The sequence below is a fragment of the Dryobates pubescens genome, chromosome 14 (assembly GCF_014839835.1).
Source record: "Dryobates pubescens isolate bDryPub1 chromosome 14, bDryPub1.pri, whole genome shotgun sequence".
Lineage (NCBI taxonomy): Eukaryota > Metazoa > Chordata > Aves > Piciformes > Picidae > Dryobates > Dryobates pubescens.
Genome location: NC_071625.1, coordinates 28,993,044 through 29,019,181, shown reverse-complemented (window position 1 = coordinate 29,019,181; position 26,138 = coordinate 28,993,044). Strand labels below are relative to the sequence as shown.

At 43.5% G+C, this 26,138-nt stretch overlaps 1 protein-coding gene across 6 annotated transcripts in view; it reads right to left on the bottom strand.

The window, feature by feature from the left end:
- RUNX1T1 (RUNX1 partner transcriptional co-repressor 1) overlaps positions 1-26,138 on the bottom strand; it is a 118,657-nt gene that overhangs the window by 43,255 nt on the left and 49,264 nt on the right. For 5 of the 6 annotated variants that reach the window (XM_054167189.1, XM_054167191.1, XM_054167192.1 and 2 more), the window contains 2 exons: positions 5,653-5,790; positions 1,356-1,597 (listed from right to left, as the gene is read on the bottom strand). In XM_054167189.1, the coding sequence (XP_054023164.1) occupies positions 1,356-1,597; positions 5,653-5,790 (380 nt within the window). Of the gene's footprint in view, positions 1-1,355; positions 1,598-5,652; positions 5,791-24,275; positions 24,382-26,138 lie in introns of those variants that run through there. The other variant, XM_054167190.1, reaches the window with a different exon arrangement.

The following is a 26,138-nucleotide window of genomic DNA, read 5'->3' as shown; positions in this document are numbered from 1 at the left end:
AGGTGATAATTACCACACACACACACAGACACACACTAATCACACTTTATAAAGGTACATTCCTCATTGTTTGAGGAGGAAAACTGTACTTTACCTCTTGTACTTATAAAGAGGATTGTTTATTCTGTTCTAGGCTAAGCTGAGGGCATAATCATGAAGGCCACATGCTGCATAGGGTTGACCAATAACATAATATGCGGATATTCCCCAGGAGAAGATCCTAATTTGCTCTTCAGAGCTCAGATGAAGGTTGACATTCCCTGCAATTAACAGTGGGCAAGCACTTTTGATCTGACAATCACAGGCAGGTAGATGCTCCCAAAGCTGTCTTTAGTTCCTTTACTAGTTCCCCTTTCCACAGAGCACCATGTGGCAAGGAACAGCACCATTCAACAGGGGGTTTGAATACGGAAGCAAATGGAGAATGGGCCTCACTGAAGTTCCACCACCTACACTGAACTTCATTTTGACACAGACTCAAGTGAAGGGGCACCCACTGCTGTTAGGTAGGGTTTTGGAAAGCTTTAAGTGAAGTACACCTGAGCCCTACTATTAAACAGTGTTGGCACTGTTTGCTCCAAATGAAGTCAATAGCAACAGCAGCTGCTCACAGCAGATGTAAATTAGAGCAGTGCAACAGCGTTTTCCCTGCTACATCTAATCATTGCTGAAGGAGATACATGGGTGACAATAACGTCTGGCTGAGAAAGGATTTTACTGGGAATAGAAGAATCCTGGGCCAGATTCACAACAGTTTGCCTGTGAGACAGGTGCCCAACTTGACAGACATAGGTAAGAACAAGCTGAAATTTTCATTCAGCCTCATAATCACATAAAGATAAACTCATTTATAAGTCACCTTAAGTAGCAATAATGCACTGTCAGGTCTCTCATTGTCAGGTTCAAGGGATACTTAGCAAAGGCTTTTCACTGTGTAACCACAGCTCAAGCATTCATTCAGCTCATCCTGTATGTAGAGCACTCTCCTTTCCCCAGCCAAATAAACTAGGCAAGCCAAACCATATTTTACTACATTATGCAATTCAAAATATGTCTACATTAGGGGTGCTGCCAGTATAGAATGAAAACTCTTTCACACCATTACAGCATAATATTACACTGGCAAAAAGAATCGAGTCTGTACCTGGTTAGGAATAGCTGCCACTCGTGGGAAGCTAGGCAAGTTACTTATGTTAGGTTCGGCAGCAAGAGCCAGCACTCCGTTCTTGCATGTTTGGTATCCTTGAGGTAAGATATATGTGACCCACTCTTTTATATAATAAACACGTCAAGCATAAAAGAGGGAAAAGGAGAGAAAAAGATCACAGTTATTATAGCATTGGATTTTTGCTTACCACAAGTCCTAGCACAAGGGTACGCACTCTCTCCCCAATCTCTGGCGAAATGTCATTGCCAAACTGCTGTAAGGTTGTAAGAAATCTCTTCAGTTTGCTGAGTTGCCTAGCTCCACAAGCTGGCGGTAACTGCTGGTTAGCCAGAGAAGAGGAAGAGGAGGAGGATGGCCCATTGCTAAAGCCATTAGGAGGAGATGGAGCTCCGTTTAACGCTGTTGGTGAATGGCTAGTGCCATTGGTTACTGAAAGAAAAAGAGAGAAGGGAGGATAAAATAGAGGGGAGGGGGAAGAGAGAGAGAGAGAGAGAAAGAAGACAGAGGGGAAAATCCATCAGCTTGTGTTTTCTGTGCTTGACCTCAAAATTAATTAAGTTGCATAATCAAAGATAATTTGCCTTTTGACAGAGTGACATTCTGCAGTTCATGTGTATTCCCAGTAACTGGTACTGAAAGGTGCATGGATTGGAAGTAACAGAGGCTGCCTCCCACACAGCCCCCTCAGAATTCTCCCAGACCTGAAAAGCATCATTTAAATATCACCCTTTTGTCAGAGGATTTTAAAAAGAGAGAAGGAAACAGGGAGAGAAAGAGCATGAGTGCACGTGTGACTGAAGACCAAAAAAATTGCTCTTTGAGGTAGGGAAAAAAAACAGTGCAGACATATTTCACGAAGCCTCAGTTTATCTCTGAATATTTTTACTTGTGATTTGTACACACAACTGACAGCTGTGTTTATAAAACAGGACTTTCACGTTTTAACCTTACACCACCCAATGAGAAGGTTATTTTTTCTGATACACACTTCCTAACTGCTAACATATGGAGTATACAAAGTGGTTTGTGCAGGTAACAAATGCTGCCATGCTCGCTGTGGCCTTGTGGCTAGGGCATGAAGCTAGACTTCAGAAGACTTCTCACAGACCATGAGAAAATCACTCATCTTTCATGTGCCAGTATCACATCTCTAAAAATGAAAAGGAAGCACTGTCCTCCTGTTTCAAGGCTGCTGTGAGAATAACCACTTAGTACTTTAAGCTTTCTAAATTTATGGCAATGAGATTCATCCAGACATACTGAAGACATCAACAGGTTTTGGCAGCAATTTCAGCTTCATTCTTATCCACACTCCAGAAGAGAGCAAAGATATCAAACTGAGGACATCCTTTTCCACCCAGGTTACTTGGAACAGCAACAGTCAAACACACTCTGTTGAGATTGTTTGAATCTGACACACCAGAGTGCCAGGGAATGGCAAGAAAAAGGACAGCTCTCTATAAATATGAAGGTGCCAATGCACTGGCAGGTGTGGACATGCAGCATGCAACTCCAGCAGCCATGCTCAGCTGGCCATTACCCTGAAGAGATTTGCTGATTTTCTTTCTTTTTTTTTTTTTTTTTTTTTTTTAAGTTACTCAGAATCCAACACAAGAAAACCCTCAAGAATCACGAATTTGTCTTCAATCAAAGATGCACAGGAGTGCCAGTCTGAGCTGCTTCCTGTTCAAAAGCATAACAATGATGAGCTAGCAACTTAAAGAACTTCCAATGTTTATTAATGACCAACCTTTCTGAAGCCAACCATCTCTCTCTCTTTGTCACAGTCTCCTATCAGTCACCCTTATTTTTGGAGAGCAAGTCCTTTTAAAAGGCGGACACCTGTAACTAGATTTTAATCACTACCATGATACTTTTGAAGGAGCTTTTCCCCTCGTGACTGAATTGCCCTTCTGGAGGTACTACAGCAAAAGCTATCTGAATGATTACTCAGTTTCTGCTGGTGTTCTATCCTAGGTTTTTTTGTTGCCTACTCTAGATGCGTGGGCTAGGGAGAATAAGTGGGGAAAAAAACAGAAACCGAAAGGAGCTGACTCAGCAAGTTCAGCTCCACGTGCAGCTCCAAGCCTTGGCTCTCTGAGCACTGCAGCAGAGTGAGATGTCTGCGTAAACAAATAAATCGTGATTGCAAGGAACTTGCACAGCCAAAAGTCATCATGCCACAAACTTAGCAAGGGACAGCTGTGAAGAGTAAGAAATGCCCTGCTCTGGCCTGACACCACCCAACCTTCACCAGTACAAGGCTGCTGGAGGCAGAGGGTCCTGGGGCTATGATGAATAAAGCACAGAACAGCAGAGTTCATTACCTAGGATAGATATGAGCAGGAGGAAGGCTAGTAAAATATCTCCCACAACAAAAGAAATGTAGAAATAGTCTCCAAATGCTCCTTCTCTGGAACTTTTGTTTAAATAGCTCACCAGTACTAACGATTTTTTCTCTTTCTTTCCAATGTCAGACTTTGTTGCCTGGCAAGGATCCACGCAATTTCCAAACCAAACCCACGCCCATTATTAATACAGCAGAAATTAGCATAGACCATTTCAAACTAAGACATGTCAAGTGTTTTTAATAGTCTACAGCAAAGAGGAGAAGCATACTCTTGACCAGAAAACAAGTATGACCTTTCTGGTCTGCAACCTTTCAGGCTGTAGTAATAATAAATGGAACAGACGCTCTGAGAGAAGTGACTCCCTCTTTCCTGTACAAGCTGGAAGCACTACGGCCAAACTCCTGACTCTGAGAAGGGTAAAAGGCAAGATAAAATAAGACTTTTCAATCTTCGTATAAACAGCCCCAACATCCACCTGTGGCTCACACATCTTCCCAAAGTGCTCAACACACCCAAGTAAGCAAAAATTTGAAAACCTTGTGAGTACACTGAGGGCTGCAAGAGTGACTGAAGGAGAGAGGACTGCTGGTACTGGAAAGGGGCCTAGAAGAAGGCTGGAAAGGGACTGCTTACAATGGCCTGGTGTGATGGGACATGGGGCAATGGTTTGAAATTAGAGAAGAGCAGATTTAGGTTGGAGGTCAGTAACAAGCTCTTAACCACGAGGGTGGTGGAACACTGCAACAGGTTGTCCAGGGAGGTGGTTAAGGCCCCATCCCTGAAGCTATTCAAGGTCAATCTCCACAAGGCTCTGGGCAACCTGATCTAAAGGAGGATGTCCCTGCTCAGTGCAGAAGCATTGGACTAGACAACCTTGTACAACCTTTGGAGGTTTCCTCCAACCCAAACCATTCTATCATTCTACTCCTTTTGTGATTGCCAAAGATTATTCTAAACTGTACAAAGTACATCACACTGGAAAGCTTCATCTGTAAGGGTCTCCTGCAAAAACATAGAAATAATTTAACTTGAGACCAGAGCAGCTCCTAGGATGTTCAGGTGCTGGAGTTAAGCAAACCAGACAAATCTTCACAGCACCAGGGTCACTGGGTTAAATCTGAGTTTATGTGAATAGCTGGCACAAACCCTTCTCACTGTTTAAGTTGGATGTAAATTGTCAGAACAGGGTTCCCTGGGATAAGTAGCATAAAGGCCTCCAGCTGGCCTTCTGCATAGAGGTGAATTTTAAATAAGGCATTTAACACAGAAAGGAACTAAACAGACATAGGCAAGACAAATAGAAGATGCTGCCTTCATTCTGCTTAGGCATATGTATTCTACTGTTCTAAAAATGTTTTATTTAAAATGTGAAATGTAAACACATTCTCATGTTTATACTATTACAAGGCAGTATAAAAGAGACCCAAAATTTTTGCAGCTAAATCTCGGTAAGAGAAATGTGGCTCATTTCACGGCTGTGAAAAGAATAGTCCAGACAACATGCCAGATTCAAATCTCAGTTACACTGATATGAATGCAAAGTAACTTCATCAAGACCAGCAGAGTTTCTTGAATGTTTATATCACTAAAATGAGGCAGAGATGCAGCCCCAAGTGACTTACAGGAAAGGTCACAGAGTAGAAATCCCTAGATAAAACAATAAAGGGCCTTTGGTTGGTTTTTTGTTTGGTGTCAGTATTAACCTAGGACTTAAATCAGAATTGTTCAGTCATACATGGGATGAAGAGAAGTATTTTCTTCAATAATTACCCCTTTAAAACCAAGCAAAAATCCTGAAGCTTCTATACAAAAAGGAACTTGATCCACTAAACAACAGAATGGCATAAAAGAGCAGCTTTTCCTTACTTCTCACAGAAGGGCTGAGCTGAGCATTAAGTACCTGACAAACCAGCACTCGCTGTTCTTTGACACTGCATCCAAGTTGTAACAGCACAACTCTGAGCTGAATGTCTCAAGACCTTGAAGATGGTGATCTTAGCTTTGCTTAATTATTGCAGTACAACCAAATCCTGGTCCCACCAAGTCATGCAGGTTTCCCTTCACATATCTGGATTTCTTGCATATAGAATGAAAATAATATGGAAGAAAAGGAAGAAAATAAAGTCTAATTACACGTTGTGGGCGTGAATGAACTGGTTCTTGGAGCTCCTTGGGTAGTGGGAGGAGGTGGCATGGTTGGAGGCGTCAGCCTGGATTGTGTCTTCACATCCACAGGTGAGTCTGGCATTGTGGAATGCTTCTCAGTGCGATCTGCAACACACACCACAGGAACACACCGGTTTATTTCCCCAAGCACACCCCCTCTGACAGAAACTTACACACTAATGAAAAAGGTGAGCCATTTCAGCATCTGCTGCCAAAGATTACATCTGATTATCTACTCCAGTGTGCTCTTCCCAAATTACATCACCTGAACCTTACTTAAGGAGGTGTAACACAGATGGTAAGATCTCCATTTGTAGCGGTGCTGCATTATCTTTTGTTTTTATTTCTAGTGTATGCAGATGCTACCTCCCAAGCACTACTGGAGCTGCAATAATGCCACTTCCCTTCCAGGCTCTCGTATTAGCCAGGAGTGAAAAGCAGACAAAGAGACAGAAACTACAATCTGAAGCTTTTGGGTGAGATACTGGTTGAAGCCATCTTTCGTCACGTCTGCTCTTTGTAACATCTGCTGCCCTCTCCATTGCTTCTCTTTGTAATCGTGGAGAGACACTTATGTTACATACCACAGGCCTCCTGGATCACTTTGCCACCCTGCCCCTGGATATTCTTACATTCACCAGAAAAATAAACACAACCTGGGGCATCAACTGTCACACACACAGAGATCTTTGGTTTTTTAAAAGCATCCAAGTTTGTTCATTCACACATTGAGATCAACTTCAGTGTTCAAAACCTGCGAGATGAAGTAGAAACATCACTCCCCAAGAGAACCAACCAAACAAAAGGCAAAACCAGGCAGAAAACCTAACAGTTCTATTGCAGCTAGAGAGCTAGAGATGCAAAATATGTTCTATATGAAAATATGCTCTATATGTTCTATATTTGATATGGAAGCTATAGGAGTAATCTTTTTACAGTATCTTTTTGGAGAGCTCTCTGTTCAAATTTTAGAAAACCCATCCAAACCCTTATGCTGCATTTATGAAAAATGGGCAAAACATAACAGCATTTGCTAATTGAAAGCAAAATGTAGGCTTCCTTACTCATGCCAGGAGTTTAGAAAGCCATCTTGAGTAAAGATGAGTAAGATCAACTTTAGCTTTTAATAGGCATAAGTTAAACTTTTCCATCCCTTCTTTGGGGGCTTGGGGGTATCTGTTTTATAAACTGTTCTACACAAGCCTTCCTGAGCTCCACTAAACCATCTTGCAAAGCAAGTGTTGCTGCTAATGGGTGACAGCCTGTGGTTGGAATTCAAGACACAAGCAGAGTCCATCACATTCTTAACAAATTCTGTCACTCCACTTTGTGACATGCTTTTCTTCAACCAAGAAAGAAAAAAAAAGTACAATTTGTACTGAGAGACACTAAGAGAAATTAAATTCAATGCACATATTTAACAAAGGATGCTTAAAAGAGGCTCAAACGGCTCCATTTTATCAGAGAGCTTGAAGGAAAACAAAACCAAGCACCCCAGCGAAAATAAACAACACACAAGAGATACCAAGCTTTAGTTGCCTGAACTGAGGAAGAGACAGAGACACAGTGTGCCAGGTACTGCAATTATAGAAGCCATCGTCACCCTTTGCAGAACTGCCTGCAGATGATGCCTCCATTCTCAGGGAAAGGGAGTCATTTCCTATAGCATTTAGAGCCAAGTTTGGGGAAGATGAGCAGCGAAACACCCCCAGAACACAATAAGGGGAATACAGACACAGGATTATAGGCTCTGTAGCCTTGACCTAAGGCTAGCAAACCTCGGTTGTGTGGGGAACAGCATCCAAAATTACTAGCTTAAATATTAGGGCTGCCAGCCAGACAGGTGAGGCTTGATTTGCAAATCAAGCAGCAGTAAAGTACTACATGCTAGAAAACAAAAGCAATTTTTGAACATATTATATACAAATATCCTTTCCACATCACTATACTAAACCAGCTCAATCTATACCTTCAACAAGCCATTCATTTAAAATAAATACTATGAAAATTCGTCTTGAAATGTTAATTGCTTCCTTAATAGCTGAATTCATCTTGCACTCACCTCAACCAACCTCAGCAACAAGGGAATAAATAGCTTTCAGCTCATGTTGCAACAGAGGGAAAGAGGCACAGCAGTGAGCCCAAGCCCTCCTAAATAAAGGCAAATATTTCTGCCATGCCAAGAAAGGAGAGAGAAAGGGAGGCTTGCCAGAGCTGGTGGGGAGATAACAGTGGGAACTGCTGGTCCATCTGGTTTTCATTCTGCTAACACTCACATTGAACTGTTAAGGAAGGCAGTCCAGGTTTGAAGCATGTGGGAACGCAGACACAGACACAGAGGAGATGGAGGTGGGTGGAAGAAGGAGTGAGAGAAATCGAACTCCTCTAGCAGTCTGCTGCTCACAGCGAGCAGGCACAGCCTGCATCATCCAATTCAGCTGCTGGTAACTAAAAGCCATCCCGAGCCTGTAACCAAGCACACGGCGCCTGCTCCTCTCCCTTCCTGCATTTCAAAGTTCAGGTTTGATCAGAAACATGCTCAGATTGGAGGGGGAAGGCTTTCCCCAAAAGCTGGCAATGTTTTGTTGCTTCAATTGAACATGGTAGTGGGAAAAGTGTGTTGGTTTTGCCCTCCAATTTCAGATTGCCATTCTACTGCAATCCAACTGGTTTCCACTCCCTTGAACGATGTCTGCCACCTGGTTTGCAGGCTGCTGAAATCATCCACAGACTCCTGCGCTCCTCATATAAATCTATGGTGTTCAGCTTGATTTTCCTAGTTACTTTTCTTTGGCTATCTCAGGGGTAGAAAAAGCCCTTCTACAGGCTGCTTACTATGCTTAACCCCTTTCGCCCCTGCACAGCACCGTACACCCCTCTCTGCTACTGTATGATCACAGGCTGACAGATTTATATCTCTGGTTATCCCTAAGTTCCCTGCCTTCTGTGAGGAGATACAAAGACCCTTTCAAGCAACAAGGATACAAGACTATTTTGTCAGAGTAGAGACTCTTGAAGAAGGGGCTTTTGAAGTAGAATGAAAAAGACAGAGCTCTTCTACGTGTTTAGAAACCAAACTGACCAGGAGAAGAGCCTTTCCATCCCATTTTTTGACTCTTTAGTAGAAAAACTCCTGCAGAAGCCATTCTGATCTTAGTGCTTAGTTGATGTGTTCCTTGCCTCTACAGCTGGCTCCCTGTCCCCTGAGGGAACTGGGGGGTGGCTGCATGTTTCAGTGGCTCTGTACCCACTGCTGTCCCACCACGCACAAGCCCAAAGAATCCCAGCACCTCAGTTTTAAAGTAGATGTCAAAGCAAAGCCACAAGCACTACCAGTTCTTGTGAGCTGAACTCCTAAAGTCTGTATTGTCTGGCACTTAGCCTAAAATTCCAGCTTTTGCAAATTTATTTATTTTTTATTAAAAACAAACAAACAAAAAATACCCAAGCCAAATAACCAACACTTTTAACTTTTAACTGCTGAAAACCAGCCCAATGATATAAAAACTAAAAGCAAGATGGTATTTAAATTGTATTCATGAGGCAAGTTTCTCCTAAGGCCACACCTTGAATCCTGTGTCCAGTTCTGGGCTCCTCAGTTTAGGAAAGATGTTGAGTTGCTGGAAGGTGTCCAGAGAAGGGCAACAAAGCTGGGGAGGGGTCTGGAGCACAGCCCTGTGAGGAGAGGCTGAGGGAGCTGGGGTTGCTTAGCCTGGAGAAGAGGAGGCTCAGGGGATACCTTGCTCTCTACAGCTCCCTGAAGGGAGGTTGTAGCCAGGTAGGGGTTGGTCTCTTCTCCCAGGCAACCAGCACCACAACAAGAGGACACAGTCTCAAGCTGTGCCAGGGAAGGTTTAGGCTGATGTTAGGAAAAAGTTCTTCCAAGAAGGAGAGATTGGCCATGGGAATGTGCTGCCCAGGGAGGTGGTGGAGTCACCATCACTGGAGGTGTTTAAAAGGAGCCTGGATGAGGCACTTGGTGCCATGGTTTAGTTGATTAGATGGTGTTGGGTGATAGGTTGGACTGGATGATCTCAAAGGTCTTTTCCAACCTGGTTGATTCTGCTAATTCTGTAAGTGATGAAGAGGTGCCCAAACACTGTCAGCATGAATAACTGAAGAACAACCTGAGCAACTGCTGGCCATATCCACTCCCTAGCTCAAGTTATTCTATTCTATTTCATGAGGGCTTTTATGTAGAGACATTCTTTGTGCAAACACTGTGGATAGTCTGCTATCCAGGCAGTCACAGGTGATGAGGGTTTGGGAGTGGGAAAAAGAATCCCTAAAAAGGAAGAAAATCTATTTTTAACAAGCCTGTGCAACATTTCATGAATATTTGCTCCAGTTTTATAATACAGGAACCTGGAAAGTAAACTTTGCTTGAAATATGAGAGAACATTAAGGATAAAATTGCTTAATTTCTTGAATTAAAAAAACATTTTAATGCTTTTGTGTCAAACCAAACTCTGCATCTGCAAAGCTACTTCTGGTTTTATTTATTGTCCTGTGGGACTCTTACATCTCAAGCAACAATCTGGAATTAGAAGGGACACACCAGAAAGTTTCATACAAGCAATATCCCACAGCATCACACATTTCATAGCACAGAGAGAGTAACTCATTTCAGGTGCAAAGACTTCTTCCACCAAATCCCTCTAAACAGCGACAGACTTAACCCAGTTTGGATCAAATGGGGCTGAAACCAGAGGTCCTCCAAACCAGAGGGAAAAGGCAACATCTGCAACTCATTCTGCAGCGTTTGCTGCAATCAATTCAGGATGGAGATAGATGGTGAAATAATGGTCTAGTCCTAATCCATACACACAACCCTCCAGTGCAGCGAGAGAATAAATTCAGAAAATATGTTTCAAGTATGCAGAGATCCATTGCAATTGCTTTGGAGTAGATTTTCTATTTAAAAAGTAAATAAATAAAAATTTAACATCATCATAATAAGAATTTTTTTAAAGGCATTTTGAAATACAGATTCTTGAATGTCTTTCCCAGCACAGAGCGAGGAGCTGCAATTTTGCCACAGAAGTATTTGGCTCCATTTGGAACTAAAGGGTGTTGTAAAATCCACTTGGAATTTTGAATTATTTCTTCTGTGGATTTCTTGGTTCATGAAACTCTCCTGTTCTGGTCCTGCATTCAGTTTTTATGGTGGGAAGTTATCTTTATCACTACATTTAGCTCTTAGGTCAACACTGGTATTTACCATAAGCACAGCCAGCTTCTGAAGAATAAACAGGGAAGAGACCAAGTAAAGTTTGCAGGAGCAGGGGCAAAAGAGAGTTGTGCATCGATTCAAGCCGATTTCCTTTACTTCCTGTACCCTACAAGATCTTAGTCCATCTTTAAAGCAAGGCAGGCTTGCGTACATGGCAGCTCTTTGACTCTCGGGGCACCCTGCCAAGCCCGACGCATCAAGGAGAGCTGATGTATGGAACAAAATATGGAATATATAAATACTTTACTGATACCATTTCAATAGCCAATTCAATGTCAAGCATTTCTAGGGGTGGTGTGTTTTCAATTTCCTTTTTTAAATGAAAAAAAAAAAAATAAAGAAAGAAGGGGAGGGGGGGGAAAGTACGGTATAATACGCTGTGGCATTTATTTTAGTTAGGACAAACAGTTCCAGATGTATAGCCAGGCAGGAAAGATTCTTAAAAGACACTCTACATTGATTGTACAGCACTCACTACTTCTGTGCCAGCTTGTTAAAAATAAAAATAAAGGCTGCCAAATTAAAAAGAGCCCATTGTCTTGTTTCCTTCAAACTCCCAGGAAGAAGAAGCCTTGCATATGACAGGCTGGGTTAGGACCTGCCCTCACCACCCAAACTCTACATAGAGAGACCTAAATCCGTGGGAATTAACATTAATGATGGTTACCTTCAGGGCATTGGACTAATTTTGGTTAATTAGGCAAGTCTCAGTGATGATGAACTGCAAGCTAGAAACCCAAAGGTGCACCTAAGAGGATAAATCGCAGAGGTCTTCGTCCATACTGCTAGCACGGCAGTCAGGAAAGAACTTGCTCTTCTTCAGATCAGACCAATCCATAAAGGCAGTGTTTTTGGAGAACCACAGCTCCTGGCTCTGCCACTATGCAGACCAGGACAACCATAGAATGGTCTGGCTTGGCAGGGACCTCCAAAGGTCATCCAGTCCAACCCCTGTCAGCAGGGGCATCCTCAGCTAGGTCATACCGCCCAGAGCCCTGCAGTGCCTCACCTTGAGTACCTCCAGGGATGAGGCCTCAACTACCTTCCTGGGCAACCTCTCCCAGTGTTCCACCAGCCTCATGATAAATGTTTCCAAGTATCCTCTCTGGTTGAAAAGGAGTCATTTGAGAAGGCACAGTATAAGCCTGGTGTAGCTGGTAAATCCTACCCACCACATGCACAGCTGGGGAAACCTGGAAGTCCTATGTGGCAGCTTTATAACATGACATTTGGGTGACCCTACTGCAGACCCTCTACCAGAGCCAAGCATGCCTGGGACTTGTCTGAGGCCAGTCCAGTCTTCACTGCATTTGGCTCTTGGCCCTTTTGACCATTTCTTAATGAATAAATAAGGACCTAAACACAATAGATCTTTTTGTACTGTAAACAACTGATCCCAAACAGGCATAATAAAGCCATAACTTTCTGTCAGCACCAGATGCAGCCATGTCATTGGTCTAGAAAGAAAAGATTGCCTGGTGTCCAGTTCTCCAATGGAGAACTGTTACCCCCTAGACTCCCTAGGTGATCTGCAGAAGTGCAGTATTAGCAAGCAGCTCCATCTTTTGTCACAAAAGGCTACCCCCACAAGCTTTGGCCAACAGCATGTGGGGTGGGCGATGGACATGAAAGTTTTCAAGAGAACATTTTGTGGCCCCTTTGCATGTCTGGTATGAAGCTCACAAACTGAAGATGACCCTTTTTCCAAGAGCAACATCACAGCTTTGCTGCAGTCTTGTCTTGGTTCTCCTTGCAGGGAGCTGAACATCTCCTGTCACCAGCTGTTCTCAGAACAAATACAAGCACTCTCAGTTTACCCATTTCTTCTCACTCAACACTCAGACATTCTGTATTCTGGGAGTTCACTGAAGTGACCTCAGGCTAAGTCATTACAGTCCCCTTGAGATGTGCTAATAATGTGAGAATAATGCAATGTCCACTCTGTCTCCCAAAAGCTGGAAGGGATTTTTGTGCCTCCTGGGGTTGGTAGGAAGAGCTTGTGGATGATGTCAAGTAGGTGAATGACAGACAATGATTTCCATCATGCTCTTCATCCATAGTGGTACTTTGACTGGGCCTCCCATCTTGACAAGGAACCAAAACCACAGAAGCACTGAGTTCTCTAGAGTGAGAGGTTCTGCCTGGTGAAAAAATGTGCCCCAACCTCATGGCTTTAACAGCTGAAAGCCAGATAGTTCCACATATTATAAAATAAGCAATAGATGAATTTAGTTTCAGAATTGAGACAAAAAATTGTTATGGCTTGGCTTACCATATAATTTCATTTTAAAAGAGGGGGAAAAAAATATCAGAAGAATAGCCTCTTTCCTCTCATTTAACAATCTGACATGTTTTGACAGCTTCAGAACTTGCCATAAATTCCCTTTCAGTATTTAATAATTAAAAACTGACTCCTGTCAGAATTGCACCTTTCCTTTTTATTTTTTTAAATACCTCTTTTCTTCTTTCCCCTTCCTGGTTTTGCAAATTTTACCAGATAGAAAGTACTTGAATATGCAAAAAAAAACCTGGGAAGAAGAATACATTCTAAATCTAGGTCTACTTCCACCATAATGGCTTACGAAATGCTTTAGCAAGAAGAGAAAAGCAAAGTAAGATCCAAATTGTGGCAGCTGCCCTAAGTTTCCATAAGCCCTTGGAAAATTCAAGTCTGCAAGTTCCCCTGTCATGGCTGAATACCAGTTGGCCCTCACCAAGGTGAAGACAATGTGGATTTACTGTAAATATCCCACCAAGCATCAAAAAAATGCCTCCACGTGTACGTGACTAATGCAGCTCATAAGCAAACAGTCCCATAATCATTATCAAAGTCTTCTTTTCCTGTTCATATTCTTCCCTGGATCTTTTCTACTTTGTTTTGTTTACAAGCTACCAAACTAAGAAACACGTGTTTTGAGTGGTTGTCTTTCACATCACAGGAACTGTTAGGGCTACTCCAAAACCAACTCACTGAATGTTGAGGCTCAAGTACTGTGTCCTTGAGTACTGCGTCCAGTTCTGGGCCACTCAGTTTAGGGAAGATGTTGAGCTGCTGGAATGTGTCCAGAGAAGGGCAACGAGGCTGGGGAGGGGTCTGGAGCACAGCCCTGTGAGGAGAGGCTGAGGGAGCTGGGGTTGCTTAGCCTGGAGAAGAGGAGGCTCAGAGACCTTTTTGCTGTCTACAGCTACCTGAAGGGAGGTTGTAGCCAGGTAAGGGTTGGTCTCTTCTCCCAGGCACCCAGCACCACAACAAGAGGGCACAGTCTCAAGCTGTACCAGGGAAGGTTTAGGCTGGATATTAGGAAGAAATTCTTCACAGAAAGAGAGATTGACTGTTGGAACGTGCTGCCCAGGGAGGTGGTGGAGTCACTATCATTTTAAGTGTTTGAAAAGAGACTGGATGCCATGGTTTAGTTGATTAGATGGTTTGGGGTGATAGGTTGGACTTGATGATCTTGAAGGTCTTTTCCAACCTGGTTAATTCTGTAATTCTGTAAGTGATGAAGAGGTGACTAAACACTGTCAGCATGAATAACTGAAGAACAACCTGAGCAACTGCTGGCCATATCCACTCCTCAGCCTCCCCTCCAAACTACAGCTGTGACAACCTCTCACATCAGCCATCGCTCCCTCCACTTCTCCTGTCTTCACAAAGGAATAAGATCTGATTTCAGATGCGGCTTCCCAAAGGCTTCCTGACCAGCAACTGGTTTCCTTTTTTTAATCATCTTCTCTGTAAGACCTACCCTTGTCAGGACTGTATGTTATTTGGCAAACTACACATAAAGTTTGACTAATATGTAAAGAAATTCATATGCCATCAGCATTGAATAGGTACTACTTGTACCCTCAACCACACACAGCACACATCCCTCCCCATCAGCAGTAATAACCTTTTCACACAATCACACAACATTAGGGGTTGGAAGTGACCTCAAAAGATCATGCAGTCCAAGACCCATGCTAGAGTAGGACCACCTAGAGCAGGCCACACAGGAACCCGTCCAGGCAGGTTCTGAATGCCTCCAGAGAAGGAGTCTCCACAACCTCTCTGGGCAGCCTGCTCCAGGGCTCTGTCACCCTCACAGTTAAAAAGTTTATCCTTATGCTCCCATGGAAGCTCCTCTGCTCCAGCTTGCACTCACTGCCCCTTGTCCTATCCCTGGACATCACTGCCAAGAGCCTGGCTCCCACCTCCCAACTCTTGGTCTTCACGTATTTATATGAGGTCACCTCTCAGTCTCTTCTCCGAGCTGAAGAGCCCCAGCTCCCTCAGCCTTTCCTCATAAGGGAGATGTTCCACTCCCCACACCAATTAAAATTTTCAAACTTGCTTTCCAGAGGGATATTTATTATTTTAATCCAGTCTCTGTGGTCCTAAATTAACAGTAAACAGTTTGTTACACCTAGAAGTCTGACGCAAAATAAGTCAGAACTCCTTTATTATTAATGTGCTTACACAAAGCATAAAGCATAGCTGTACCCATTTTAGAGAAGTCCTAATAAAGTGCTGATGCCACTGTTCCATTAGGTTTAACTAGAGCTAAAGTCTCCAATACAGACAAATAAAATAATCTAAACTAACTTATTTAGATTCAGGGCCACTTTAGATATAAATTACTCTGCCAGCAAAGAAGTTATTACGGCCCTATGTTTAAAAGGCATCGCTTGTATTTATAAAGCACACCAGAAGTCTTTTAGGCCCAAAAAGAAATCAAACATGGGTGTAGGAGGTGATATTTTCCATGGTTATAGATCTGAAAAGATGACATGGAGACTAACAAGAAGTTAATGGATATATTATCTCGCTTTGCTTGTTTTAAAACTGTGGAATTTGTCATGGGCAAGTCAGGATCCTCCAAGATGTGGCATGCGACTGGCCAGTCTGGGACAAGACTGCTCCTCACCCTATGGACTGAGCTCCCAAATTGCCTGCTCTGTCAGATTGAGCCATTTTATCCACCCAAGAACCCAATTCTTCCCAGTGATATTTCAAACTATGAAAAGTCTGATGCAAGGGCCTGGGGAACAAGACTCACCCATAAGCCAGAAAGCGCTGGTAGCCAAACTCCCCCTCCAGCAAGGACCCAGTCCAGTTTGAGGCAGGCTGTTAATTACTGCTAAATTAGCACACTAGACTCTCCAGGTAATCAGTGAAAAGAAGAGTTGTAGCCTCAAATTAATAACTCCTATGGATGATACAAATGTTCCTGTATAGCTCTAGGTCCTTTGCCTCACGAGAAGCAGAGCCATTGCAGGCGTTCCAGCAGCCTAGCTGGTGTACACGAGAGCTGAGGATCCTCATCCATCACACACACTAACTCCTTGGTTTCTATTCAGCCAGCTAGGACAGGTGTTCATCCACCAATGAAAAATACAGCAGGAAGCATCTTTCCCCCCCCCCAAACCCTCGCTCAGGTGCTGCCACTGAGATGTACTGCCACTGAAAATAGAGCCTTTTCCCTATCTCAGTATAATAGACTGAGAATCTTCAGGTACTGCAATTTGTTACCCTAATCAGTACCTCAGCATTTGTGGAAACACATACTTTGGAAGACTATCATTTCACATCATCAGATGATGCTGTTAAAGATGTCTTGTGTTTACATGACTGACTGTCTAGACAGAGTGTGAGAAAATACTCATTATGAGCTATACAAGCCAGCTCCTTCTCAAAGCTTCATGTCACACCAACTGTCTTTTATTTTGGGCACTGGATCACACCTGACAGCAGCAGTGGGGAGGTGGGAGGGAGGAAGAGAGTCTCAGAAACTTCAGATGAAATTTAGATTGGTTACAAAGCCTGTAGTGACAGGACGAGGGGCAGTGGCTTCAAACTAGAGCAGATTTAGATTGGATGTTAGGAACACGTTCTGCACCATGAGGGTGGAGCTATACCAGAAGGTTGCCCAGGGAGGTAGTTGAGGCCCCATCCCTGGAGATATTGAAGGTAAGGGTTGACAGGGCTCTGGGCAACCTGATCTAGTTGAGGATGTCTCTGCTTATTGCAGAAGGAGTTTGGACTAGATGACCCTTCCAACCCAGACCATTCTATGATTCTACCTCAAACACTTTCTTAGATGAGGTAACCTAACTTGTTGATGAACAAACTCACAAGAGAAACAAATGCTACCATTAGCAAAACCAAAAGCACATTTCCTATCAATTGCCTGGCTGGGTACATCACATGCATATACTTCAGTGTTCATATGAAATAATATAAGCATTTAAAGGAAGAGGGAAAGGAAGGAACTTGTACATGTCATGTAAAACCCGACTGACAAATGCAAAACCAGATTAAACTCTCCTTCTGAAGCCAGTGCATTCACATTAAGTCACACTGGCACAGAAATCAGGGGATCTCATCAGGAAAAGAGGAACTGGGTTAGCCTTGCAGACCCCAGAAACACTCAGGAATATCTGCTTAGCTATAGAAGCAGAGAACAGCTGTAGGTAAAGTAATGAGACCACTCACAGGGCACACAATTACACCCAACATTTCCAAACCTTAAAGCATCGCAGCAGTCTTAGTCTTGCACAATTAAACTTACAACTTCCCTTTTTTTCAGAGTATGCTCCCTTTGTTCTGAATTTGAAATATCAGAGCTCAACAAACAAACACAATCCTCCAGCTGAAGCCTGGACTGAAGGGGAAAATCGGCAATTACAGAATCCACACAAAAACACCAGCAAAATCTTAAAACAATCTGAAAGTGTCATAGCAGTGCCATGCTTGCCACTTGTCCAAAACAGGATTCATTTCACACCCAGGAGATTCAAATTAATAGCATTGGGCTTTGTTTCCCAACAAATACATTTTAAAAGTAAAAAAAAAAAAATAATGTTATTTATAGAACCTCATTTTCATCAAGCCAGCTAAAGCCACTGCTCCAACACAGTAATTTAACATTGACCTTTGTGGATCACTGCATGGCTGACTTCTATAGCTGTGCATATATGTATCACAGTATCACAGTATAACTACGGTTGGAAGAGACCCCAAGGATCATCGAGTCCAACCTGTCTCCACAGACCTCATGACTAGACCATGGCACCAAGTGCCACGTCCAACCTCCTCTTGAACACCTCCAGGGACGGTGACTCCACCACCTCCCTGGGCAGCCCATTCCAATGATGAACGACTCGCTCGGTGAAGAACTTTCTCCTCACTTCAAGTCTAAACCTCCCCTGACACAGCTTGAGACTGTGTCCCCTTGTTCTGGTGCTGGTTGCCTGGGAGAAGAGACCAACCCCTTCCTGGCTACAACCACCTTTCAGGTAGTTGTAGAGGGCAATGAGGTCACCCCTGATCCTTCTCTTCTCCAGGCTAAACAATCCCAGCTCCCTCAGCCTCTCCTCATAGGGCTGATGAGTGCTATCTGCATGCACATGCACTCATACACGTATTTAATCAAGTTTTACTTAGTTGATTTTGGATATAAAAATGCTTACTGGGGGTTGGGGTTTTTTTTCTTTACATTCTGCTTTAGAAAACTGTAGGAGAGAGTCTTCATTTACACTGCAAGGAGTGTTAAATGGAGGGGAAACTGCAGGGCGAGAAGTCAGACACCAGAGAGAAACCACTCAATGCTACAAGTGCAACAGAAATATTGACAAAGTAAAGAAGTCTGATGTGTTTGAACTCTGAATGTTCAACGTGGATGCACTTAACCCTTGGCAATATGGTTAAGTTTTCTTGTACACCAAAAGAATCTCATGTACATTAAAAGAATCTAATGGAAATATTTAACTCTTTCTGTACTGTAGAAAGAGCCTACTTTTGGTTTTATGTCTGACTTTATATATATTATATATATTTAGCTTCACTGAGAAGTGGATTAACAGAAGATTGATGGTGCTGGTCTCTTCTCACAGGTAATGAGCAACAGAACAAGATTGAATGGCCTCAAACTGCAACAGAGTAGGTTTAGACTGGACATTAGGAAAAAATTTTCACACAGAAAGAGTAGTCAGATAGTGGAACAGGCTGCCCAGGGAGGTGGCTGAGTCACCAGCCCTGGATGTGTTTACAGGTTGTTTAGATGCGGTGCTTGGGGATATGATTTAGGGCTGAGCTTTGCAGAGTAGGGTTAATGGTTGGACTTGATGATCCCAGGGGTCTTCTCCCACCTGAATGATTCTGTGATTCTAAGAGTAGCTGAGAAAAGAAGAACATCTAGCAGGAGGACAGAAACTCTGTGGAGGGGCAAAGGGTGGTTCAGGGGACAGCAAGGCAGGTTCTTCCCCTGGAGTGGTGATGGCCCTAAGACGCACCTTGCTGGTGGCACCAGTGTGTGGGACACATGGTCAGGAACACCATTGCTGGCAACTGTTTCAGGCAGCTGAGGACCACTAGGGGGAGCAGATCCTCTGGAGCAGGAAAAAGCTTCCATTACATGCTGGCAACTCCAAATCAGTGGTAAAGTCCAAGGGAATTGCTTGAAGACAAGTTCTTCCCCACATCAGAAGTCAACCTCAACCTCAGCCGTACGATACAGGAAGAAAGGCTTAAGATGCTTTTTGTGTGCATCAGTGCACACTGGGCTGTTTTCAATATCTCCCTCTGAATTTTGGCTACAAACATTCCTTCTTCAGAAGAATAACTAGGCAGTACTGGGTGGGATAGAAGACCATTTCCAGTGCCTCCTACTGTCACCTATCTACCCCAGCCAAACAAGTCTGATGTTTTCCCTGCCACTAAGTTACACTCTCCCCACCCTTTCCCTCCACCCCACTACTTCATCCTGGTTTGGAGATGGATTTCTATACAAAACATTCAAAAAGTGAAATGGCAGCAGGCAGTACAGCAGACAGAAGCAATCACACACTGATATGCTAGCCACTCAGAGGAACCCAGATCATGCTTATGTAACTACAGCTGCGTGATGATGCATGCAGTTGAAAATACCCCACCACATTTATTTAACACTATTTCTTTTCTTTCTTTTTTTTTTTTCACTAAAACATAGAGAACCAAGTAAGAAAAAGGAGGGGAAAAAAAGAAAAAAAAAAGAAAGAAAAAAGGAAAAAGTATATTTTTTTACATCTATGATCAGTCAGAGAGACCAAATGGCAAGCAGGGCAGAAATAAAGGGGAAATTACTAGGGTGGCTCATATTGATCTTCATAAACATCCATCTGGCACCACATATGTATTAAGGAAGCTAAACCCCAATGGCAGAGTCAATTGAGAAGCACAGAGGGACCGCACTGAGCTCGCCTGTGAAGATGTTTCTTTAGGGTCTCCACTTGTAATAGAAGATGTACAACACACCAGAGGTTGCCTGGTAGGGTTTAAACTGCGTGGTTATGATGAACTGCTGAGCTGCACACAACAACTGTTTGAGGCAAATTCCAAAATGATCTAAGGAAAAAAGAAAAACAGGAATACCTGGATGAAATACTAAACAGTCAACAGGAAGAATTGTCCCTAAATGAGTTCCCATCCATTATCTTTTTCATAATTATGGGAACAAAGCCAGTATCCTCAGTAACTGTGCATACAAATGATCTATTAAAACCTTAACAGGTCATTTTCAAAGGTGATTATGGGCCCTGACTTACAGAGCTACGTGGTTTCCCACATCATTCTTTTCAATGCCAACAATCTGCACAAAATTAGGACAAAATGTGTTTTCTGCAAGACTAAATGGAAGTAAAACTTCAGAAACTGAAACAATGGCTTCAGAAGATGGGAGGTGGCAAACACTGATGGATCAAATGCAGTCGTTTTCATAACTGAAATGTTAAACACTTTGCTTCTGCCTGTGCTGTGGTGTCAGGAGGATGGAAGGAAGAGGAAGCAGTAATTATATGTCAGAGTTCCTAGAACGCCACATGCTATAATTAAATGATGGTGAGTGTAACACCAGTACTGGGACCAGGCTTGTTTAACACCTTTGTTGGTGTCATGGACAGTGGCACTGAGTGCACCCTCAGCAGGTTTGCTGACGACACCGAACTGAACTGTGTGGGGCAGCTGACAGCTGGAGGGAAGGGATGCATCCAGAGGGACCTTGACAAGCTGAAGAGGTGAGCCCATGACAACCTGAGGACGTTCAACAAGACCAAGTGCAAGGTCCTGCGTCTGTGTTGGGGCAATCCCAGGCACCAATATAGGCTGGGCAGCGACTGTCTTTGAGAGCAGCCCTGAGGAGAGGGACTTGGTTGTGCTGGTGGATGAGAAGCTCAACATGAGCTAGCAGTGTGCACTTGTAGCCCAGAAAGCCAACCAGAGCCTGGGCTGCATCAGGAGAAGCACAGTCAGCAGGTCGAGGAAGGAGATTCTCCCCCTTTACCCCGCTCTGGTAAGACCCCACCTGGAGCACTGTGTCCAGTTTTGGAGCCCCTGTTAAAGGAAGGATCTGGAGGTGCTGGAAGGTGTCCAGAGAAGGGCCACAAGGATGAGCAGAGGGCTGGAGCACCTCCCTTATGAGGACAGACTGAGGGAGTTGGGGCTATTCAGTCTGGAGAAGAAAAGGCTCCGAGGAGACCTAATAACAAGCACAGTAGGTTATCCGAGTGGACATCTGCTATAGATCAAAGTATGAACAGCAGAAACGTGGGTAGATAAAGATACCTCCACCAACTCTTGAAGAGTACTTGCAACAAGAGGATGCTTTTCATCATGACAGCTTATTGGCCCTGTTTCTTAATGAGTAGCTGTTCATGCTCTTGCTGTAAGTGAATATGCAGCAGATTTTGCAGTAGAAAATATAATAAAATTATGCAGAAGCACCATGTAAGGAGAGCAATAAAGAACAGGAGCATCGATGCACAGCTTCCTGAGCTGCTGAGGTTGTTAAGAAACAGTGGGACATCTAGAAACAGATCCTGGCACTCTCACTGTGGAATGGCTCAGGCACGTTGTAAAGTTTACTGAGCAAAGCCAGAATAGGTCCTCTTGAAACGTGCAGGGCAAAAAGGCAAGAGCAAGCACACCAACCTACAGTACCCAAAGAAAACAAAAGAAATGCCAGCTTTCATCCTTACCAAACAGCTACACCAGGAACCCAAACTATAAAAATCTTTGATCTTAGCTGAAATCGAACACAGATTGTGACAACTAACAAATAGCTCCAATATTGGCATAACTCCAGGTTAAATTTGTCTCAGTGGTGAAGAAAGAAAAGGGTGATGGGGAACCAAACTTGGGGAGAAAAATCTCTGATTCTGGAAATGTGTATGAGGGAAACAGAACGTGGCATTCTGACACTGCTCTTCCCTCACTTTCTCTTCTAGCACAGAGAGGAAAATTAAATCACCAGGCGGTAGCTTTATGCCCTTCAGTCAGGACAGGGATCTTGGGAATCTCTCAACACACCTTCCTTTCCTCCAGCAACCCCAGATCCTAACAACAGTGGGGATGAGGGCCACAAAGGTGATCCAAAGGCTGGAACACCTCTGCTATGAGGATAGGCTGGGGAAGCTGGGGCTGCTCAGCCTAGAGAAGAGAAGGCTCCAGGAGGACCTTAGAGCTGCCTTCCAATACCTGAAGGGATCCTACAGGAAGGCTGCAGAGGGACTTTTCATAGGGGGGTCCAGCAATAGGACAAGGGGGATGTTTTTAAGCTGAAGGAAAGCAGGGTTAGACTGGATCTTAGGAAAAAGTTCTTCAGTATGAGAGTGGCAAGATTCTGGAACAGGTTGCCCAGGGAGGCTGTGGATGCCTCCTGCATGGAGGTGTTCAAGGCCAGGTTGGATGAGGCCTTGGGCAGCTGAGTCTAGTTGAGAGGCATCCCTGCCCATGGCAGGGGGCTTGAGCAGATGATCTCTGAGGTCCCTTTCAACTTAAGCCATTCTATGAGTCTCTGAGGAACTGCATGACCTTGTTGGTTCTGCAGAGAGCCAGCAGCCCTCCCATTTATTATCCCCCCACTTCTCCTGTTTCATATGCTTATTATTTAAAACAACCTAGCTTTTTTCCTTTACCATCACAGGCGCAGATTTTAAACACATGCTCTGCATCATCTTACGTCATACCGGAACAGCTCCCCCAAAACACTGAACTTCACATGGGATTATTTATCTAAAAGCTGTGTGTATTTTGCTGGGCTGTATCTACTGTTAGCTGAGCTCCCCAGCCTTCACCCTGTCATCTCAAAGAAGCTGATGCAAGAGAGTCCCAAGCAGAGTTTACTGTCGGTCTGTAATGAAAGCAAAATTACAAACCTCCGAAGCGAAAGCCAGCTGCTTCATTCTTAACTCTGGCTTCCCCCCACCTTCCCCCTTTCCTTTTGCATTCTAGCTAGTGTACAGATGTAATAAATGTGGCTCTTCTCACAAGCTGTGCAGATGTTAACAGTTCTGTAGGACATCAGAAACATTTCAAGAATCTTGTAAGTGCTGACTAAACTTGCTTGAATTACCCACACTACCTCCTCCACATTCCCATTCAGTTCCATTAGCCTTCCTGAATATATTAAGGGGGGAAAAAAATAACAATAAGCATTTAAGCCAAGACATTAATACCTAGGCCTAAATGCACTATCAATAAACAAGGAATTGGACAACAGATACTCAAGATAGTGAACCGAAAGAAGTCAATTTATTCTTGGTGAAGATGACTAATGCATTTTTCATTTCTTATCAAGGCAAGAGTGGCTAAATGATTGCCTGAAAATATTTATTTACCAAAGTCACCCTGGATGTAGTTGAAAGAATGGATCAGCACTGCTGCTGGATTAATACTAAATTAGAGTGAAGGAGTTCAAAGTGTTACCTAGGACATTTTTATTAAAGTTCTATTAGCATGACAGTCATATGCATTAAAGATTAAGCTAAAGCCTCAAATCACAGTCAGCTCCTAGTAGAAGCAAGAGTCCAGCTGTGCAGGTAGAGGACTAGACACCAAATGCATTCATTAAGCAGTTCTGTACTAGAAATACTGTTTTCATTTCCTTCCCTCTTCAAGCAGCAAGTTTACTCTCCTTTTTTGGGGGGGACAGGACCTTCAAAACACACAAAGCAGTTCAGAAGCACAGTCACCAACAAAGGCAAGTGTGACTAGCACTCATGTATTCCTCCAGACACTTGGAAATCCCACATCAAATACCCTCCCCTGGGTGTAAATTTCACACTTTCGAAACCCACTGGAAGGAGGGCTGCAGAGTGATTCACAACACTGAGCCATAAAAGGATCACAATCTTTGACAGGTTCAGAAACAAAACGTGCAGCTGAGTTTCTACGGTGCCGTTTTGAGATTGTCTCCAGTAAAGTGTTAATCTCAGCAGAGTTTCAAAGGGGACAGGACAGGGAGGAATAATCTGAACGGATCAGTACATTTCCTGCAAAGGATCAATAAAAGGAGCTCACTCCTGCAAAGGCACACACACCTGCTCCACTTCAGATACTTACCCAAGTATGGCAGCACACTTGAAGTTAACATCACCTCTTTGAAGACACAGAGCCCAAATAATTTACTGTGAAATGTGGAATTCAGAGCATTGTTTGTTCTTTAATTTAGCCATAGAGGAAAGCTGAACACAAAGCAGAACTGCAGCACGCCGTATTTTAAACTGCTTCACGGCGCTGCTTTCAGAGTCATTCCATCAACATGTCATAAAGAGGACATTTAAGCACTTAGAGATAAGCAGAAAGACAATAGCCCACAACCTTAAAAAGAAGTTAATGTAATATTAACAGAAGTTATGTAATTAGCTAGGCCAAAACCTCAACCCATCTTTTAGGCTTCCCCGAATATAATAAATTGGAAGGGGAGAGAAGGAGGAACTAAAAAAAATAAATAAAATAGAAAATAAATTAAAAAAGGAGAAAAATTAAAAGAGAGGGGGAAAGAAAAGCCACAGGAGCCTAAGTCCCTCTCTGCTGTTATTCCTCCAGGAGCGGAAATGCCCCGTTCAGTCACAGCTTAGGAGGCATAAACATCATTGAAATTCAGAGGCAGCTCCCAGAAAGAGGAGGCCTCAATTGGTATGCAAGTGGCGTTTTCTCGCCCTGAATACATTATGAACTTGCAGCATGCTAATATGCCATGCTATCATAAGCACCAGATGGAACAGTAGGCAGTATATGTCCCATCAAACCTCAGGAAGATGTATTAATGTTCCTGCTCTTTTTTTTTCCCTTCCCTTCCCCTCCCCTACCCCCTACTACAACCCTTCAGCTGTGTCCCCAGACTGGCACATTTCTCAGCATCAGTCACCTGCTCCTGGAGCAGGGTTCTCCAGGGTTGCCTCATCTTCACCAGGTGGTGCCAAGGATCTTTTCAATCTCTTTTATCACAGAAGGTGAAGGCCACAAGACACGTCAGGCTGTGCTTACTGAAGGGTACCGAGTACAAAAGATAACATCATGAGATAAATGATGGATGAAGAAAGACTTCAGGTTTAAAGCTAGCACAATTGTTTTAAATTATGTATAAATAGCATGGCACAAATTTCCCCCTCAGTACCACTGGTCAGGGAAGGACTGGAAGGGGGGGGACAGCAACCAAGGGTAAGATTGTTTTTTTGTAACTAAATAGCACAGAGGAAACTGCATTAAAGATGTTTGAACTGAATTCTGGTTTTTTTCAGCACACTGGAAACCTTTTCAGAGAAGATGTACAACATTCAACTTCAAATCAGGCTATGGAAATGGCATACAGGCAAATTAGTTTACAGGACTCTGGATTTATGAATTTCCCCACCCCCACCACTCCCTTACTGGAGATGGGACATTCTTTGTCTTATATGAGTAAAGAATTGCTAGGACCTGGATGCATCATTCTAAAGAAGTGTAGCATTTTAGTACTACTTTGCATCACGAATGACTTCAGGTTTTATATGACTGAAGAGGAATGTAATCTAGTATCTGGTTTGGAACAATTCCAAGCATCCATATAGGCTGGGCAGGGACTGGCTGGAGAGCAGCCCTAAAGAAAATGCCTTGTGGGTGCTGGTGGATGAGAAGCTCTACAGGAGCCAGCAGTGAGAACTTGCAGCCCAGAGAGCCAAGCAGAGCCTGGGCTGCAGCAACATAAGCATAGCCAGCAGGGCCAGGGAGGGGATTCTCCCCCTCTGCTCCACTCTGCTGAGACCACAGCTGGAGCTGTGTCCAGTTCTGGAGCCTCTATTACAAGAAAGTTCTGGAGGTGCTGTAAGTTGTCCAGAGAAGGGCCACAAAGATGATCAGAGGCCTGGAGCTCCTCTGCTATGGAGGACAAGCTGAGAGAGTTGGGGCAGTTCAGTCTGGAGAAGAGAAGGCTCCAAGGACACC